This window comes from Papio anubis, chromosome 7, assembly GCF_008728515.1.
Source record: "Papio anubis isolate 15944 chromosome 7, Panubis1.0, whole genome shotgun sequence".
NCBI lineage: Eukaryota > Metazoa > Chordata > Mammalia > Primates > Cercopithecidae > Papio > Papio anubis.
Genome location: NC_044982.1, coordinates 59,503,482 through 59,522,851, shown reverse-complemented (window position 1 = coordinate 59,522,851; position 19,370 = coordinate 59,503,482). Strand labels below are relative to the sequence as shown.

Genomic DNA, 19,370 nt, shown 5'->3' with positions numbered 1-19,370 from the left:
TGCATGCCTCACTGAGGAGGGATAACACAGGTATAATTCATTAACCTAGCTAAAGTTACAAAATGACTTGTATCTAGGGTAGAGTTGAGTTTGACAATGGAGAAATACAATCTTATATCTGGATGGTGTGGACCATAGTTCCATTTATCGCCCGGAAATAATTGGCAGCCTGAGGAATCAGGAAGAGGCTTTCAGCCTTCAGGTTGGTCTGTACTTAGAATATAATATTCATTTAATAATCATCAATCAATCAAATCCTAGTCATCAAAATGAACTTAATAAATGGTAATTAAATGACACAAATGTAACAGTAAACTTTCTGATACCAAATAGATTATTTTTGTTCAATTAAGATTATTTATTTCCCCTAATTTATAGAGTTTAAATAAAAATATCCCCAATACATATAGGGGGTATTTTCATATTTAAAACTGCCACACATTTCTTGGACTTGCTAGTTTAAGAGGAAAAAAACTAATTATAAAAATGTTCTATTGTAATAGAACTTGTACAGTAATGAAGTCCCTATGGGCTTTCACAGGCATTTAACTGTGGCTACTTTTATCAGTTATGCTTTCTTTCTGCACTAGGGAGTAAATAATTTCCTTTGCTTTCCTCCTTTGAAAAGTTTAATTCAACTTATTGAATTTATTTATAAGATTTGTGCTTATATTATGAAAATGTAAAATTTCTGTATATAGTTGTAACTGCCTTTAATTAATAAAATGTTACTGCCACTCAGTCATACTATGAAATTCAAAAGAAATACTATTATCCTTTGAGGAGAATACATGTTTTCCTGTGCATTAGAAAAACTGTTCTTTTGAGTATAGCTACTGGTTTTCTAAAGCAGAACTAGACAGACACAAGGATAAATTTTTACTAAATATCTTATTTGAAATACTAAGTTTATGACAAGATACTATGAGCAAAATGGCTCATTGTTATATAAAAATCTTAGTTTTTGTCTTTTGATAATACTTAAGAATTGAGTCAATTCAGTTCATATGAGTAATCAGTGGACAATTGTACACATTTAACTTTGAACATCTAGACTGATATAGTTTCTCACCAAATATAGAAAATTAACAAAGACTCTGATTTGCTCTAGACTTACACAAGATAGATTTTCATGCTTTTGTATGTGCTAAATAATTGATGAGCAATTTGTGTAAATTTAGTTTGATTACTTTCTCTATATATGACCACAAAATAAAAGATTCCAGATGAGTCTAAGATAATCCTTCAATTGCAGTCATTTTTAACAGGAATGATTTTATAGATTTCATAGCTTCAAATGTGAAATACAGAGATGAGGATTTTAAGAAGCAGCTAAACACATAATTCTAAATCTTTGTGCATTATTTATCATGTTTTATTTATATCTCTTCTATTATAAAATGGACCTGTGATGAAAAAATAAAATTAAAGATATCATTAAACCGTCATATTCAAAAGAGGGTATACAGTGAAAATCAAATTACTAAACAAGCTTTTGGTGCAGAGAGGAGATTAGACCATATTAGGGCTACTTCATTACTTAATATATGTATTTGGGCTCTTTACAATGCTGAATCTGTTAAAATGGCTGGCAAAAGGCCAGGAGCGGTGGCTCACGCCTGTAATCCCAGCAGTTTGGGAGGCCGAGGCAGGTGGATCACCTGAGGTTGGGAGTTCAAGACCAGCCTGGCCAACGTGGTGAAATCCCGTCTCTACTAAAAATACAAAAAATTAGCAGGGCGTGGTGCTGCGCGCCTGTAATCCCAGCTACTCAGGAGGCTGAGGGAAGAAAATCACTTGAACCCGAGAGGCGGAGATTGCAGAGTGAGCAGAGATTGCACAGTTGCACTCCAGCCTGGGCAATGAGAGCAAAACTCCATCTCAAAAAAAAAAAAAAAAAAAAAAAATTGGCTAAGTCAGGAAATATATTCATTATATTCACAAACTGGAGGCATAAAAACATCTATGCTGACATAGTAAGGCTTGTGTCCTCACACAAATCTCATCTTGAAATATAATCCCCATAATCCCCACGTTTCAAGGGAGAGACCAGGTGGAGGTAATTGAATGATGGGGGCGGTTCCCCCATACTGTTCTCATGAAAGTAAGTTTTCACTAGATTTGATGATTTTATTATTATTATTATTATTTATTTATTTATGTATTTTGAGACGGAATCTTGCTCTGTCGCCCAGGCTGCAGTGCAGTGACGTGATTTCAGCTGACTGCAAGCTCCGCCTCCCGGGTTCACGCCATTCTCATGCCTCAGACTCCCGAGTAGCTGGGACTACAGGGCACCACGCCTGGCTAATTTTTTTCTTTGTATTTTTTAATAGAGACGGGGTTTCACCGTGTTAGCCAGGATGGTCTCCATCTCCTGACCTCGTGATCCGCCCACCTCGGCCTCCCAAAGTGCTGGGATTACAGGGGTGAGCCACCGCGCCCGGCCAATCTGATGATTTTATAAGGGGCACTTCCCCCTTCTCTCAGCAATTCTCCTTGCCGCCTTGTGAAGAAGGTACTTTGCTTCCCCTTCACCTTCCGCCATGATTGCGAGTTTCTTTAGGCGTTGACCAGCCTTGCCGAACTGTGAGTCAATTAAATCTCTTTCCTTTATAAATTGCCCAGTCTTGGGCAGTTCTTTATAGCAGTATGAAGATGGACTAATACAATTTACATTATAAATATGTGCTACGTATACAGGTTCATCAAATATTTTAATAAAAGTTTTAAAATCGTCTAAAACAAATAATGTCAAATAAAGTGTTTTAGAATCTTAAAAATAAAAGTGTACTTGCCTTACACAGATCTAAATCAAAATCTCACTTCTATTTTACCTTAGGCCAAATATGTCTGCAATTGAATTTAATACTTTAAAAATAACTGAAGAAACTTTAGCGTATTAGATATAAGAATTTTTAAATAAACCAACTAAAAATAACTGTTTTTAAAATTAATTAGATTAAATGTTAATTTAATAGTAATGTTACTTTAACGTTACAACAAACCAATCTCAAGCAAAGATACTTACTCTTAGTTGCTAGGTCTTGTTTTGCACATTCTCCTTCTGCAATTGATACATCATCAATAGCAATGTCACCTTCTATTCCAGGACCTCGGATACCTTCAAAAATGAGCTACAAATATGAATGAAACAAACCTAAATGCGGAGCTTTGATTTGCAGATCAATTTCTTTTGAGAAATCAAGGAGACAAAAGTAAACTCGTCAGTAATCCTGGCATCTTTTAGATTTGATGACTTTCAGAATTAAAACGTGCAGAAAACATAAACTTTCATCCCAAAATGGGTAATTTAATCTTCCTTGCATTATATTAGTTTTTCTCATCAAAAGCTCTGTGTCAATTTTAAAGCAAAACTAAATTTAATCAAATAATACAATAAAAAAACAATGACTACACATCCTCTTTTAATTTTTAAGGATAAGAAAACAATGTTTTATTTGAAAAGTCTTTCTCTGACATAGATATTTTCTGGTTTTATCTGAACATAACTCATAACATTAGTTTTCTAGAAATACTTTAAAGAATGAATCAATTCTGGATTCTTTACAACAGTAATATGGATATTGAAGCCCAGACCAAAGTTTTTCTATCTCTGACATTGATTTCTCAGAAACAGACTGAATATGTTCGTCATATTCCCATGTTGACTTTATAATTTACCTCCATGATTTCACTGCTGATATTCCATTTTTTAAACTTGAAGATATTTATCAGTCTGTTTATGTTGAATATCTCATGGTATACCTTTGAATTTATGGTGGCTGTAACAATGGTGGTCACTGAGGCTCAGTGCATGAATATTGAAAGAATAAATGAGTACAATCAGAATCCTTTATTATTAAATACTCAATACAATGACAATAGAAGCACAATTAGCAAATTTATATATATTTTTTATTTTTATAGAAACAATACTCTTAGAATTTTCTTTATGACTCCCAAATTATTCCTTGCTTTCAGGAAAACTTTTTAATCTTTTTGATACTGTAAGGCAATTCATGCATTTAGTGGTGGGTGTGTAGTTCTAGAAAAATATTTACATGTTAAAAGAAAATATCTACTTTGGTCATTCCAAAGAATAATTTTATAAAAAGCTGTTTCTAACATCAATCTGGTAATGTGCATTATTAATAACATTCCTAGACTTATGTCATCACAACAGATTTGACAATGTTTATTTTTATCAATGTCAAAGTTTTTGTTTTTGTTTTTGTTTGAAAACATCTCCTCAAAGGCAAATCAGAGTCATTTCTGAACTTTTCAAAGCTGCTGTCCTGGGAGAGCCATAGCTTAATTACGATGATTTTGAGAGAACTTAGGCTATTTTTGAGAAATTGATCCAATGGTCTTTGATATGCTCTCATAATTTTATCAAAGGGAATCTCCAGGTAGTAAGCAGAGGGAATCAGTTGTCAACTTTTGTATTGAGACCCTGTCCTTCACTTAAATGTAGTTCATAAACAAAGAATAATTTTCATGATTTGATAGCAGAGAAAAATGTGAGTTCTTACTGATATATAAATATGATAAATATGGAGTTTCCTGCTTGTCTATGTTAAGATAAGCATGTTCTTAAAGATTCTCCAAAGCCATCTCTTTGAAAAACATTTAAAATGGTCTGTTTCACTGAAGCCAAAACAAAATGGCAGCTGCTAGCTTGGTTCTACTGTTTTATGTATTACGCTTGTTCCTTCGAATGATAAAAGGTTTTGTAGCTACCATGGTTCATCAGAAAACTTCAGCACAAGTGTATTACATAAAATACTATAACCAAGTTAGCAGCTTAGCAAATTCTCAGTCCTCAGATAGAAGTATTATTGTGGCTGCTTGGAATTGATGACTTCCATTTGAGATAGGATGGTGTCTGGAAAGGTAACTGGGAAGTGGCTTTAAAAAGTCTCAGAAGACTTTTAAACAGTCCTTTATTTGAAAGGTCTATGAGAAAGAATTTAGAAAAAAAATGAAAAGTATAAACATTTGAGAGAATTGAATATGGAGAAAGGGAAGTCATTTTAAGGTGCAGGATAGTCCACATTATGGATATAATTTATTTAAACAGTACCCTATAGTCATTGTTAGACATTAAAACTATTATCTCCTATTATGAACAAGGCTGAGGTGACTACATTTCAAGCACATTGTTGTTTAAGGTCTATAAAGTGCCCCTATGAGCAAACTACCTGTGAGAAAATATTTCCATTTTTCCAAAAGGTGGATTTTTAAGTCTTGGGGTATATTTTCCCTCTTTGATATGTGTCCCTTACCTGATAGAGAGTCAATGTTAGAGTAAATCAATAGTTACCATTAAATACTGTTTGTAGAGTGCAATACAGGTTTTACAATGTAGCCATAGCAAAGATAAGGGGTTTGCATTCCCATGTGCTTTATGTGAGCAAGTGAGATGTGGTGAAGAGTCTAATAAAGGTGGGTTAAAATGCTCTGCACCTGCTCGCACTTGAAATTTACACAGATGAAGCTGAAGTCAAAATCCTTTTATTAGGAAGGATGTTTGAAAAACATCCCTGTGTCTGTATCACTGAAGCCAAAACAAAATGGCAGTACATGGATTTCCCATCTTAGCTATGTAAAGGTAAAAAGTTTGAAGAAAATACGTACGCTTTTTCTTATTCAAAGTACATAATTGCTTTTACTTAGTAAGTTCTTGTTAATTCCAGGTAGGAGTCATATAAAATGGTGAGATTTCTTTAAAAATCAAAACTAAAACATACATGTCATCAAAGTCATTTCTGAATTTTTCAAAGCTGCTGTCCTGGGAAAGTCATAGTTTAATTACAATGATCGTGCCATTACTCAAAGCATTTCAACGCTTCTTCTGCTACTGCCTTCAAAGGATTAAACAATTCTCCTTTTTCTGTTACTTTGCTTTTTCATCCTGTCTTCCTGCCTCCCTGTGTAGCTTGATCAAAATCAAAAGGTTGGACCTAGGCTTGTGCTAAAAAAAAAAAAAAAAGTCCAAGAGCAGTGAAATTGCGAAAGACAGACCCTTTTGTAGTCAGATTGAGAGAATGTGTCAGAAACCATCTGTAGTAAACATCAGGAAGCAGACTGACTAATGTAATTTAATATGTGTGCCACCTACCTACTGGCAATATGTTGACTATAAGTTTGTGTTCTGCTGAAGAGCAAAAGTAGAAATCAACAAAAATCAAAGCGTCATGTGTCCACAGGGCTTCGTATACCTACAACATTACCTTATGTGAATATTTCATCCCTTGGTGATACCGAATGAATGAAGTGGTACAGTAAAAAAAAGTAGGCTGATTTGCAAATATATTATTTACATTTACATTTACAATTATTGATATTACATTTTGTCACTGATAAAGCAACGTAATTTCTTTAAGTATAGCAGGAATTTTAGACATTGTGTGTAAATAAATCTAATTAGTGGTTATTTATTGGAATGATTAAAATAATTTCTAGGAATAAAACTCTTAGTACAGTCATAATTTACATTTTTAATATTTATTTGTAATCTTGTGATGATGAATCTATTTTAATAGGCCAGAGAACTACTTGCAGTCTTCCACAGGGTCCTTTTTGAACAGAAAGAAAAAGGTCCTGTGTAGCATGTTTGTTTCCTTTTGATTTCCACAGTTGTACTATTAGGAAAATATAGATTAGTTTTTAACTGGTTGAATTTCACAAAGAAATTTTTTTTTTTTTTGAGACGGAGTCTCGCTCTGGCGCCCAGGCTGGAATGCAGTGGCCGGATCTCAGCTCACTGCAAGCTCCGCCTCCCCGGGTTTACGCTGTTCTCCTGCCTCAGCCTTCCGAGTAGCTGGGACTACAGGCGCCCGCCACCTCGCCCGGCTAGTTTTTTTTTTTGTATTTTTTAGTAGAGACGGGGTTTCACCGTGTTAGCCAGGATGGTCTTGATCTCCTGACCTTGTGATCCGCCCGTCTCGGCCTCCCAAAGTGCTGGGATTACAGGCTTGAGCCACCGCGCCCGGCCACAAAGAAATATTTATTGCATTGTTTTATTTATGCTCTGAGCTCTTGACTACAATTAATTTCTGAATTATTGTAATTAAATTTTTTAGATTCAAACAGATTCATAAATGACTCCTAGACTAAGATCTAGAGAGAGCATGTTTGACTTGACATTGTTTTTGTGTGAGTTAGATTAGACAAATATAAAGTGTAGATATTAAATTTAAATGATGTACCTTAGCCAAACTTTTAAGCATTTGTAAAAATAAATCTTTGCTTGGCATTTTCTGGAATATAAAGATGAGAAATTATAAGTCCATTAAAATATGATGTGTTTAGCCATAGAAGATGTGATCTTTACACAACAACAAAAAATATTAATTATATTTATTTTGAGAATTAAGACTCTAGTTTAAAAAGTTAAATTGTCATATTTTTATGACTTTCCATCATTATTTTGACTACTATTACATTACAGAGATAAAACCATTTTCATTTCCTCTTCAGTACTTCTGAAATGCATTTGGTTTAACTGACTTGAAGAAGGAATTAACAGCATCTAGGTACCCATGGAGAAAATGTTAAGGTTTAGGTCTCCTAAAAGAGGGATAAAATTATGCAAAACCCATTCCTCCCACACAATAGCAATATTATTTAAAATTATTTCCCTTAATTGAAGTGACGAGTTTAAAATTGAAATGTTTTCACAGTGTGTTCATGCAACTCAGGAAACTTAACATATAAAAAATACTGCATAGTCAGAAAATTAACTTTTAGTAAGTAAATTCAAATGGGAATTTTAAAATTAATGTGGATTTCTGTATTAGAATTATACCTCACAAAATTGTTTCAATTCATCAATTGACAGTTTCTTACACACATTATAATGCTTCAAAGCATATAAATATAGATGTCAAAATAAAAATATAGATGATGCTATGAAAGTGTGTGTTCAAATGTAATTTCTCAGCAAGAAAAGAAGAGCTACATGAATCACTAATGAGTAAAAGTAGATGGGGGAATTAAATAATACAATGCACTTCTGATGATTTGCCTTCATTTTTAATGGTGACTTTTGCAAATATTTATAACACAGTTTCTTCCTGACAAAAGGCAAATCATTTCTAATTATTACTGCTAAGGCAAATGCAAAACCCTAAGACTGCAGTTTGAAAACCGACAGTACATATCACTTTGAAAAACTTCAGGATATAAATATATTTTAAAATAACCATTAGCATTAATAATATTATCTTTATTTTATTACTGGTTTAGCAAATAATTGAACTATCCTCAACCATTACAAAACAAATTTGAAGAGAGACAACATAATAGACCTAGTGGGTAGCCTTGGCTTTTTCCCTGGGGAAACCATCTCAAATCAGAACGGTGAGTTTAACTTCACAGTGCTCTGCCAGTTCAACTTGTAGGACAAATGTCAATTAGCTGTCAGAATTTCTAATGTTAAATAATAACATGAAAGTCGACTGTTGGGAAAGACAAAGAAATTCATCAAGTTGTGAGCTGCAATTGGTAAATGTTTTTAATGGTTAAGTCAGGAGTCACCATTGTGTCCATATAATTGCCCTGGAATGTGGCTTAGAATGCCAGATATGCTACATGAGCATGTAATGTCTGCTAATGAGGACAATATTTTCTAGCTTATTTTTATTCTTAGTTGGAACACAGGGCAGAATGATGTAAGGAGAGCAGTATAGTCTCTTTTCCAGTCCCTGTTACAGTGTTAAGCATTTGTACCTTTATTTTCTCAAAAATTATGTCAAAACCTATTTCTAAGTCTTGAAATGAATAAGTAAGAGCAGGAGATTTCCAGAATCCCTTTCACTTAAACTAAGAAAATGTAAGGAGCATTTTGTGTTTTATAATCTGTTTATATACTTTACCCCTGGAAAACATTTGGAATATACTATGAAAGAAGTAAAACATTAAAAGGGGATGGTTAAATATTTTCCTTGGTATGGGATGTAAAATTAATTGACATTATAAGAATATATCCATTTTGTTTCTTTGGAATTGTTGCCCTAATTTTTCCAAATGTAGCAAAATATATTTTCATCCCAAGCACTGATCATGCTAAGTTAATTCTAGTAAATGAACCCAACATAAATTTCAATAGAATAAAACTTCTACTTGTCTTGAAAGGTACTAAACAATAATTGTATTTTCAACTAAGCAAACTAATTGGACCCACTCAAACAAAGGACTGTCCAAGTAATTTTGTAAAGGATTTATGGATCAAATTAATTTAAAGTCATGCAACTCAAAACAAATAAAACAGCATAAATGTTAGTGAAAGAGACTCAAAGTCACTTATATTCCATTTAAAATTTCAAGAGGTAAAAGTTTTGCCTTCCACTTGAAGTAAATACATCCTCAAATGCCAGAAAGTTACATTTGAGTAATATTAAAGCTTCTCACAACTTAATTTATATGGTAATATATTGGTATCATTGTTGTTATCAGGAGTTCCTAGAAGATGTTACACACCAAAAAAAGTATTTTTGAGAAGCTTGACAAGTTATAAAAGATTTTTGGGTAAAAAAAATACTTTGTATAAAAAATTCAAAACAAATCTTCTCTAAAATGAAATAAGACAAAAACAACAAAAGCGGTATGGGATTATTTAGTTGTGTTTCATGTTTCCTTGAACAGTCAAGATTAATGAAATAGAGTCCTTAGCCAATAGACCTAGAAATATGTTGGGAAATGAAAGAGCATAGATCAAAATAAAAAGATGATTTTATCTATCTTTATTTTCCATTGGTAATTTAAATAGCTTAAAAATGCATCAATTCAAACTATTTACAAATACAAATTTTTCCACTTGTTTCCAAGAAAAGTAGAGTAACAGGAACAAGAGCTATCTTTCTACTTTAAATAACCAAATAACTGGGCCAAGTATATGAAACCACAGTGTTAAGGATACTAGATATCAGATAATGAAGACGTGTGTTCCCTGGGAAATGGGAGTCAAATAAGGTGAATTCTATTGACCAATACAAAGTTTATAGGCCATGGTGCAAGTAGAGGAAAGGAAGGTGAAACCTGGTAGAAAATCTGAGTTGAGGAGATGAGAGTTCCAAAAAACAAAGGAAGCTGGAATGTTCAGGGCAGAATACCAGAGAAAAACAGTGGCAGAGAAAAAGAGAGAGAGAAACAGAGCACTGCAGAGAGTCCCCCTTGAGTATTCAGCAGAATACTGATCAGGACATGAAATGAGGAATCTACCCAATACTTGGGAAAGAACCAGAGGGATGAATTTGAGTTAACAGTGCCCAGCCTTCACAGGACTGGGAATGGTGACTGCTCCCATCCACCACATGGAAAAATTTCGTAATACATGGGACATTTGGTGGAGGATTCAGAATAGTCTTGCCTCCATCATGAGAAATAATTAGCCCTATATCAAACATTACTCTAGTCTCGCCTAACAAATCTTAAAAGCAACACCTAAAATAATGAAACTGTTTTGAAGTGACTTAACTATCTTCCCTGAAAAAGCTCAAGAATATTTATAAGAATACAAAAATATGCAGCACCTATCAAGGTAACAGTCCCAATGTCTGGTACCCAGTCAAAGTACCAGACTTGTAAACAAATAACGAAAACAATGATCCATTATGAGAAGAAAAATCAATCAACTGAAACCAACCAAGAACTTATATAGATGTTGGCAATAGCAGATAATTTAAAATAGTTATGATAACTGGATTTCATACATTTAAAATATTAACTAAAGACATACACATATTTTCTAAAAAGATTCAAATTGAACTTACAGAGATGAAAAATCCAATGACTTAGATGAAAACTACACCGAATAAAACTAAAAGTAAATTAGACATTGCAGAAGAAACTATTGTTGAATGTGAAGACAGAATAAAAACTATCACAAATTAAACGTAAATAGAAAAAAAAGAAAATGTCTTAATGAGTTGTGTGACACTTTTAAGCAATTTTATCTATGTGTGATTGAAATCTTCAAAGGAGAGGAGGACTAGCAGAAGTATCTGAAGAAACATTAGTGAGAAAAACCTCAAATTTTATGAAAACTATAAATCCACAGATTCAAGAAATTTAATGAACATGAAGCACATATAGAAGGAAGAAAAATATATCAAAGCACATCACAATACAATTTATAAAACTGAATGATAAGGAAAATCTTAAAAGCAACCAGAGAAAAAAGTCACATTACATACAGAAGAATACATTTAAGGCTATCCACAGATTTATTCCTGGAAACAATGCAAACAAGAAGAATATGGTACAATATCTGAAAAGTTCTTAAAAACAACAACAACAACAACAAAAACAAGGATGCTTAATCAGAGGAAACTTTCAAAAAATGTGTGGTATATTATGATCTTGGTATTTTTGTTTATTGTGAACTTTGCTGGAATTTTGTGTTGGAGAGGCAGTCATGTGGGAAGTGAAAGTGTATCTAGAATAATATCAACTGTTTAGAAAAAATTTTGCTTTTTAATGACAATATCAGTATATACATTTTAATATTAAGGTTACTTCTGTCAGTAATACTTTGGAATCCTGTCTTCACAGTTTAATTTAGTTTGATGATATGTTGTCATTCATTTTCACAACTGTATTGTTCTTCATAGAAACAAAATGATTCTTTTATTTTTCAGAATCATATGGGAATAAATCTTTTATATATCTGTAGATAATTGGCTAGTCTTACTCTCTGATTCTTTATCATTGTGAATGACTATGTATTTTTATCATCCTGGTTTGATTTAGAAGTGCAATCTCCAAAGCAATTAGAATTTATAGATTAGATTACAAGAAAAGGTCATTCCACCAATTAAAAATTGGCACGATTTTCTATACCCTTACAACATATGCCATGAAATGCATCCAAAAAAAACACTAGTAGAAGAAACATTCAATGCTATAAATACAGTGTCATGAAATAGATTTGAATTCTTTTGAAAGAAGGCATAGAGCTGCAGAAGATATATGTCATAGACTTTGAAGATATTTTACCATATTTTTAAAATATAAAAATATTTGGATATGTAGATATATATTTATATATGTATATATGTTTATACACATTAAAATAATTAAAAACTGTATTAACTCCATTGAAATAGCTTAATCATCTGTTGTCTCTAGTTATAATGGCCAGTGTTGCAGTCTTTGCAATTTCTATACTTTTACTGGTAACTCTCTTAGCTAACTCTTTAAGTTTTAGTTCTTTTCTATATAGAAACAAAGAAAAATAAAGTCATCTTAATTTTAATAATCAGTGATCAATTACTGATATGGCGAAGTTCTTGCTATGAGTACATAAAATTTCATCAAGAAAAATTCAGATTGAGAATTGATTACCAAGTTCCATTATTATAGAAACTTATATATATATATATATTTTTTTTTTCAGGGAGTAAAATATAAGCATGTGGTTTTATAGAAATGGATTACATTTTTTCCAGGCAAATCATTTAAATTTTGATAAGCTATTATTCAAACCAATTACTTGATGAGTATTAATGAATAAAGGAAAAGCGCATTTATATTTATAAAGCAGCTTTTAGAACTAAAGCAAAACTTAATCGTATAATTTTTGTGATGCTTATATCATGGGATTTCTGAATATTCATATTTTAATATTTCCTCAAGATCTACTTTTAGTGTTATGCTCATTTACAGCAATTAATTAGCCAAAATTACTATTCTTACCTGAAATGAAGTAATTGGGTATATATTAACATGAGCCTCATTCCATCTTTGTCCTTTATTCCCACTTGAAGACCACAGTGGATTCTCTATTGTTGTTTGCCCTTTCAAACGTAGATAAACATTTAAGACGCCTAAAAATGACAATAAAATTTTATTTTGCATAGTCATTTTCAACTCAAATTTGTTTTTCCTTGACCAAATACTCGTAAACTTTTTAAACTGAAATTTTACAGAACACTCTAGTGTCTTGCCCTCTCTTCTCCTCTCATTTCCTATTTTGCTCTTATGACATTTGACATTTGATCCAAAAGCAACCATGTCCTAATTCCCTAGAACATGTGAATGTTGCCTGATACTGCAAAAGGGATTTAAGGATTTTGCAATGGGGAGATTATTCTAGATTATTAGGGTGAGTCCTAAATGCAATTACATATAGCTTTATAAAACAGAGGGAGATTTGATACAGGAAAGAAGGCCATGAGAGAGAAAGAGATGTTACATGGCTGGTTTCGAAGATCGAGGAGGGGGCCACAAGAACTACTGGCAGCTTCTTGAAGCTAGTAAAGACAGAGGAAAGGGCTTCTCTCCTGGAGCTTCAGAAGAAGCCAGCTCTGATGACATCTTGATTTTAGGCCCAGAATGCTTTCTGTAGATTTCTATTCTCAAGAATAAGATAATAAATTTGTGTTGTTTTAGGTCATGAAGTTGGTGATCATTTGTTATTTGTTACAGTAGCAAGAGGAAATGAATATAGCATGTAATCATGTACTGACTAACTTGCTCGGAGTTGGACTCTAATTCTGTCGTCTTATATTATCATTTAGAATCTTATTTTTTCAGTTTGATTTTTACCCGTCTCATTTTTCTTCTAAAATAGTTATTGGAATATAAAATGAAGATAGCTTTTATCTCATCGTTTGATATCTCTTTCAACAGTTTAATGTGCTGTACACAGTAATGATATTAATGATGATAATGATATTAATACAATAAATATATTTTGAACACTTACTCCAGATGAGGAATTAATCCTCTCAACAATCCTATGAAGTATTTATTATTATTATCCCCACATTATAGATGAGAAAACTTAGAGGGGTTAAACAATTTGCTCTATGTCATACAGTAAGAACATAGCACAAGCAGGATTTGAACTCAGGGAGTTTCAGAGTCTTACATCTTAATCACTAGGCAATCAATATTTTAATAGATAATTTTAAAAATCAACTTTATTGAGGTAAAATTTACATGCAATAAAATTCATTCATTACTATGTGTATAGGCCAATAATCTTAGACTAATGTCTACTACAATGTAAGTACTTGATCAAGATACAATCAATGTATCTTGATCAATGTTCAAGATACAGAACATTTCCATTTCCTCAAACAATTCTCTCACTTTCCTCTGTAGTTTATCTTCCCAGCCACTCTACCTTTGCTAGATAACTAGTGATCAGGCTTCTATCACTAATTAATGATTTCTTTTATAGAGTGTCATATTAATGGAATTAGGCAGTATATAATTTTTGTGTGTTTGGTGACTTTCCCTCAGTGTAATACTGATGATATTTATGTCATTGTTTTATTAGTCATTTTAAATTCAATGCTTAGTTTACTTATGTTTAATGTACTTTATTGATGTGTTTATACTTAAATACACCATCTTGTTGGTTTGCATTTCTTTCTTCTGTTTTTCCTTCTCCCTATCCCCTTCCATTCCTTTTTCCCAGGAACAGATTTTTTTCAGGATTTATAAAAAAATAAAAGATTTCAATTTATGTAGTCTACTGACTTCTTAACTATATCTCCTTTTACTATGCATTAGTGATTATTTTAGAGTTAACAAGATATAACTTTTCAGAGTCTAATTAGAGTCAGTATTTTACTTCTTCATACTTACAAATCGTAATTCAAACTCCCTTCACATGTTCCACTATTACCTTATCCTATTCACTTCAGATTCTATATCTCCACAAATATAACAACCTTACACAACATATAATTCATTTATCTGCCTCATTTCTTTACTCAAATATATTTTACTTTTGTTTACATTGTAAACCTCACCTTACGGTACTATTTTTAAGAGCCAGATATGAATATATTTTCTATAAATTATAAGAAGAAAGGAAATATGGCATTTCAGTTTCCACTTATTCCCATTTCTGGTGGTTTACATTTCTACCTGTAGATCTGAGTTGCAATCTGGCACCCACGGCCCAGAAGGCATCCCTTAGCAGTTTTTTGCAGTGATGAGCTTCTAGGGACAACATTTCTCTGATTCCTTTAGGTAAAAATATTCTCATTTCTCTCATATTGCTCATGAGGTATAGATGGCAGGGATTTTTTTTTTTTCCAGCATATTAAAGGTGTTCCATTATCTTCTGCATGCTATTTCTAATGTGAAATAAACCATCATTCATTTTGGTCTGTCTTGTACATAGTATGCTTTTCTTTCTCTCTCAGGCCACTTTGGAGAATTTCCCTTTGTCTTTGGTTTGCAGTAGTTGATTGTGATGAATGTAAATATGGTTTTCTTTAGATTCATCTTGCTCAGGGTTATGCTGAGTTTCTTCTAAGTCTTTTCCATTAATTCTTTTACAAATTTGTTTTATTTAATCTTACTCTTTTTTTAAGAGATGGGGTCTTGCTCTGTCACCCAGACTGGTGTGCAGTGGTGCCATCGCACCTCACTGCAGCCTCAAACTCCTGGGCTCAAGGGATCTTCCCACCTCAGCTTCCAAAGTAGCTCATACTGCAGGGGCACCCCAACATGCCTAGCTTTTTTTTTTTATTTAATGAATGGAGTCTCTCCATCTTACTCAGGATCTCCAACTGAGTTCAACCAATCCTTCTGCCTTGGCTTCCCAAAGTGTTTGGGATTACAGATGTGAGTTACCATGCCTGGCCCCATTATTTCTAACAATATTTTCTGCCATGTGTCTCTTTCCTCTCTTTTGCACAACTGACTTATATATAAGTCAATTACATATATAATATATATATTTAAGTTCTTATATATATAATGCAACTTGATATTCTTGTATAGGTCATTATGGCTCTGTTTATTTTTCTTCAATATTTTCCCCTATTTTCTCAGATTAGAAAATTTTCCTTGTCTTCAAGTTCATTGACTTTTTTTTCTGTCATCTCCAGTCTTCTGTTAAGCCCATCCAGTAAATTTTTTTGTTTATTGTACTTTGTAGTATAATTCTTATTTAGTCCTTTTGTATAGTTTCTTTCTCTGCTGAACTTCTTTATCCATTCACTCATTTTATTTCCTTTGATTCTTTCAGCACATTCTCTTATTTCATTGAACACATTTATAATATCTTTTTTTTTTTTTTTTTTTTTTTGAGACGGATTCTCTCTCTGTCGCCCAGGCTGGAGTGCAGTGGCGCGATCTCGATCTTGGCTCACTGCAAGCTCTGCCTCCCGGGTTCACGCCATTCTCCTGCCTCAGCTTCCCAAGTAGCTGGGACTACAGGTGCCAGCTACCACACCCGGCTAATTTTTTGTATTTTTAGTAGAGACGGGGTTTCACCGTGTTAGCCAGAATGGTCTCCATCTCCTGACCTCGTGATCCACCTGCCTCGGCCTCCCAAAGTGCTGGGATTACAGGCGTGAGCCACCGCGCCCGGCCTATAATACCTTCTTTAAAGCCTCTATCTGCTAAGTCCAAAGTTTAACTTTCTTAACTTTGGTTTCTACGAACTGATGTTAACTTTTTATGGCTATGAATCATATTTTCTATTTATTTGTATATCTAGTGACTTTCACTGAGTTATGGGCATTGTAGATAGACCATTATAGAGACTCTTCAGCTGTAATGTTTCTCAGAAGGCTATTGGCTCTTGTTATAGCACATTGTTCAGTTATAAATTGACCATGCTGAACTTGTATAGGCTTGGTTTTCCACTACTAATGCAGATCTGTGAAAACCCAAAATTGTTGCCCTAAATTCTCTAACTTTATGGGACTCAATCTCGAAATCTGTCTTACCCATGAATCTTATTGGGGCTTGCATTTAGGCGTTTTTAGAGAATGTCTAGAGAAGGCCTTTCTCCCAGGTATGATTCTAGCCTTTCTGGTTTCATCGTGCTGCCAGGGATTTTATGAGATCTCTACACTCTCATCAAGTTTCATGGCTGAGACTTCAATATTGCATGCTGCTCTCCTCTCAGGTCTCCTTGCACTCCCCATCTTTGTTGTGCTGCCAGTCTCACGAAGGTTGCTATAAGTCTTGGTTTTTCTAGTCTTCTACATGTACAGTCTAGCCTTCAGCAAATACTCCTGAGGGAACCCCGTACAGACTTCTGGATTCAACCCTGCACATCTCTTTTCTTTCTGTTGTCCTGACCCACAGATTCCAATGACATCAATTGTACAGTACGCTAATCTTTGTTCCCTGACTGAGTGGGATCTTCACATTCTGCTTGAATTTCTGGGATCTGTGGCAAGTTCAGGAAATTGTCCTTAGGCAGAGAGCTTGACTGTCATGGAGATCATTCCATTAGTTTCTCTTTTCTCATCCATTGCAGTCTTACCCTGTTTTTTGGTCTATTCTCTAAAAAATGGTTTCTAACATATTTTGCCCATTTTTATGCTTGTTTAGGGCAATAGGACTTATCTGATATCATTTACTACTCCTTGGCTTTAAGACGATCTCATTTTGATAACAGATAATTATATAAATTATTAGTAATATGTTAATATATACACTTCACAATAGGCATATAAAATTTCCACATAATGTAGTATATAGACTTATTTATATGAATATTGTACATAAATTCTAATGAACAGAAAAGACAATATAACATTATCATTAAATGAAATCACTCAGAGGGTAGCCTTCTTAACATTTTGTTCTATGTTGCTTTAGCTTTTAAAGCAATGTATCGTTATATGTATCGTTATATGATATAGTTTATTCTTCCAATTTTTAGAGAAGTTTTCTTTAATTCTTTACACATAAGACTACATGTATGCATATAATAGAAGTATATAAATATGGGTATCCACTTTTTAAGCAAAAACTGCATTCTTTATATCACAGCTGGATGACTCTGTCTTCATATCTAAATCTCTAATTCCCTCAACTTCCTCATTAGGCAAATGATAACTAAATGATGATAACTAGCATAAGTTTTTAGTGAGAATTAAAGTATGTAAACCATATATTATTTCTTATATAATCAGCACTACATTTCTTATTACATGAAGATATTCAACTAAGGTTTCTCTATTCCTCTATTGATGTGTTAGGTTATATTAATGCACTTTATAATATTGAACTAAATATTATATTGCAGGAATAAAATGTACTTTATAATAGACCATTGACTTTTTATTATAAGGTTGAGTCAATTTGCTAGTATTTTATTTTGGAATAATCTGTGTATATTTATCCATATGGTTCTCCAGTTTTCTTTTTTGATTTTATCTTTCAGTGCCGCATTTTCACTTTTTGCTTCAAAATTACCTTCTATCATTTTTCCCCTTTAGGGTCAGAAAGAATCTCAGACTTGTCTTCCACAGAACTGACGTTAATTTCCATAGCATATTTTTGTTTCTGTTGTTTTGTTTGTAATGTCATCTTTATTCTGCTATTATACTATTTAAAGTGTATTACTCTTTTGTGACCTCAGAATTCTCCTTTATATCTAGACTTTATCCAATTTCATCTTTTTCTTGGTCCACTGTTCTCTTATATTCTTTCATAAAGTTCATATTCTTATATGCTTTATTAAACATATAAAGCATATGCTGTACACATTTTACTTTCACTGGAAGTAATTCAGTAAGTCTTTTTCACCAGTATGTGTTTCTTCTACTACATGCCATGTGAGCCAGTTTTTATTCTATGAAATTTTCATTAGAACCTCATGTTTTTCTCTATTTTCTTCATCTTTATTCATTCTTGAATAATAAGAAGTAATCCTTTGGCATTTTTCACCAGACAATTTTTGAGGCTTCTCTTATACCCTTTCATATAGAGTTTTATTTCTCTTGGGTTGCATGACCTTTTATTTTGATTTAATTGACAGGAAATATATCCATCCAATCAAGAAATGGACTTTTTAAAAAATATTAAAAGAATATTTTAAGACCTTTTATAGTTCGCTAACAAAATAGTGCATACTACATGTCTTTCAGAATTCATGCGTTTTAATACATACATGATTTAGTAAAACATATTAATATGTATGACTTATCTTTCTTATATCAATAATGATAGAGCATTGTGTCAGTAATGAATATTGTTTCTCACTAAGGGAATTCTGTTTGCCTGTGATTATGTTTATTTCTTAACATTTTCTTTTTACATATGTAATATACATTCAAACTTGAGTTATTTCTGTTTGTTGAATACATAATATGTAAAAAATGTTTTGCCTAAGTTTAAAGAAGTCAAGTCTGAATTATTCGAGCTCTTGTTAGGTTTGAGAATAGACTAAATAAAGTATATTCATTTGTGGCTAGATTGTATTTAAAAAGGCAAATTTTACTTGTTTCATAAGAAAAAGACAAAAGAACTACAACATTGAAATAAATCTTTCAAATATAATTTCAATGTCTTACATATATAGTAATAATTATATTATTATCCCAGTCAGTGAATGCAAACTACTTATTACTGGTACCTTTTAGAAGTGATGCGAA

General features: G+C 32.7%; 1 protein-coding gene and 1 long non-coding RNA gene across 5 annotated transcripts in view; one reads left to right on the top strand and one right to left on the bottom strand.

The window, feature by feature from the left end:
- The window catches only part of MDGA2 (MAM domain containing glycosylphosphatidylinositol anchor 2), an 840,045-nt gene that overhangs the window by 2,999 nt on the left and 817,676 nt on the right, over positions 1-19,370 (bottom strand). For all 3 annotated transcript variants that reach the window (XM_009211479.4, XM_009211478.4, XM_003901752.5), the window contains 2 exons: positions 12,703-12,833; positions 3,032-3,137 (listed from right to left, as the gene is read on the bottom strand). In XM_009211479.4, coding sequence (XP_009209743.3) covers positions 3,032-3,137; positions 12,703-12,833 — 237 coding nt within the window. The remainder of the gene's footprint in view (positions 1-3,031; positions 3,138-12,702; positions 12,834-19,370) is intronic.
- The window catches only part of LOC103886221, a 52,588-nt gene continuing 36,439 nt past the window's right edge, over positions 3,222-19,370 (top strand). Inside the window, exons 1-2 of one of the 2 annotated variants that reach the window (XR_004185397.1) lie at positions 3,222-3,308; positions 8,254-8,367. This is a non-coding gene — a long non-coding RNA (uncharacterized LOC103886221). The remainder of the gene's footprint in view (positions 3,309-8,253; positions 8,368-19,370) is intronic. The other variant, XR_004185396.1, reaches the window with a different exon arrangement.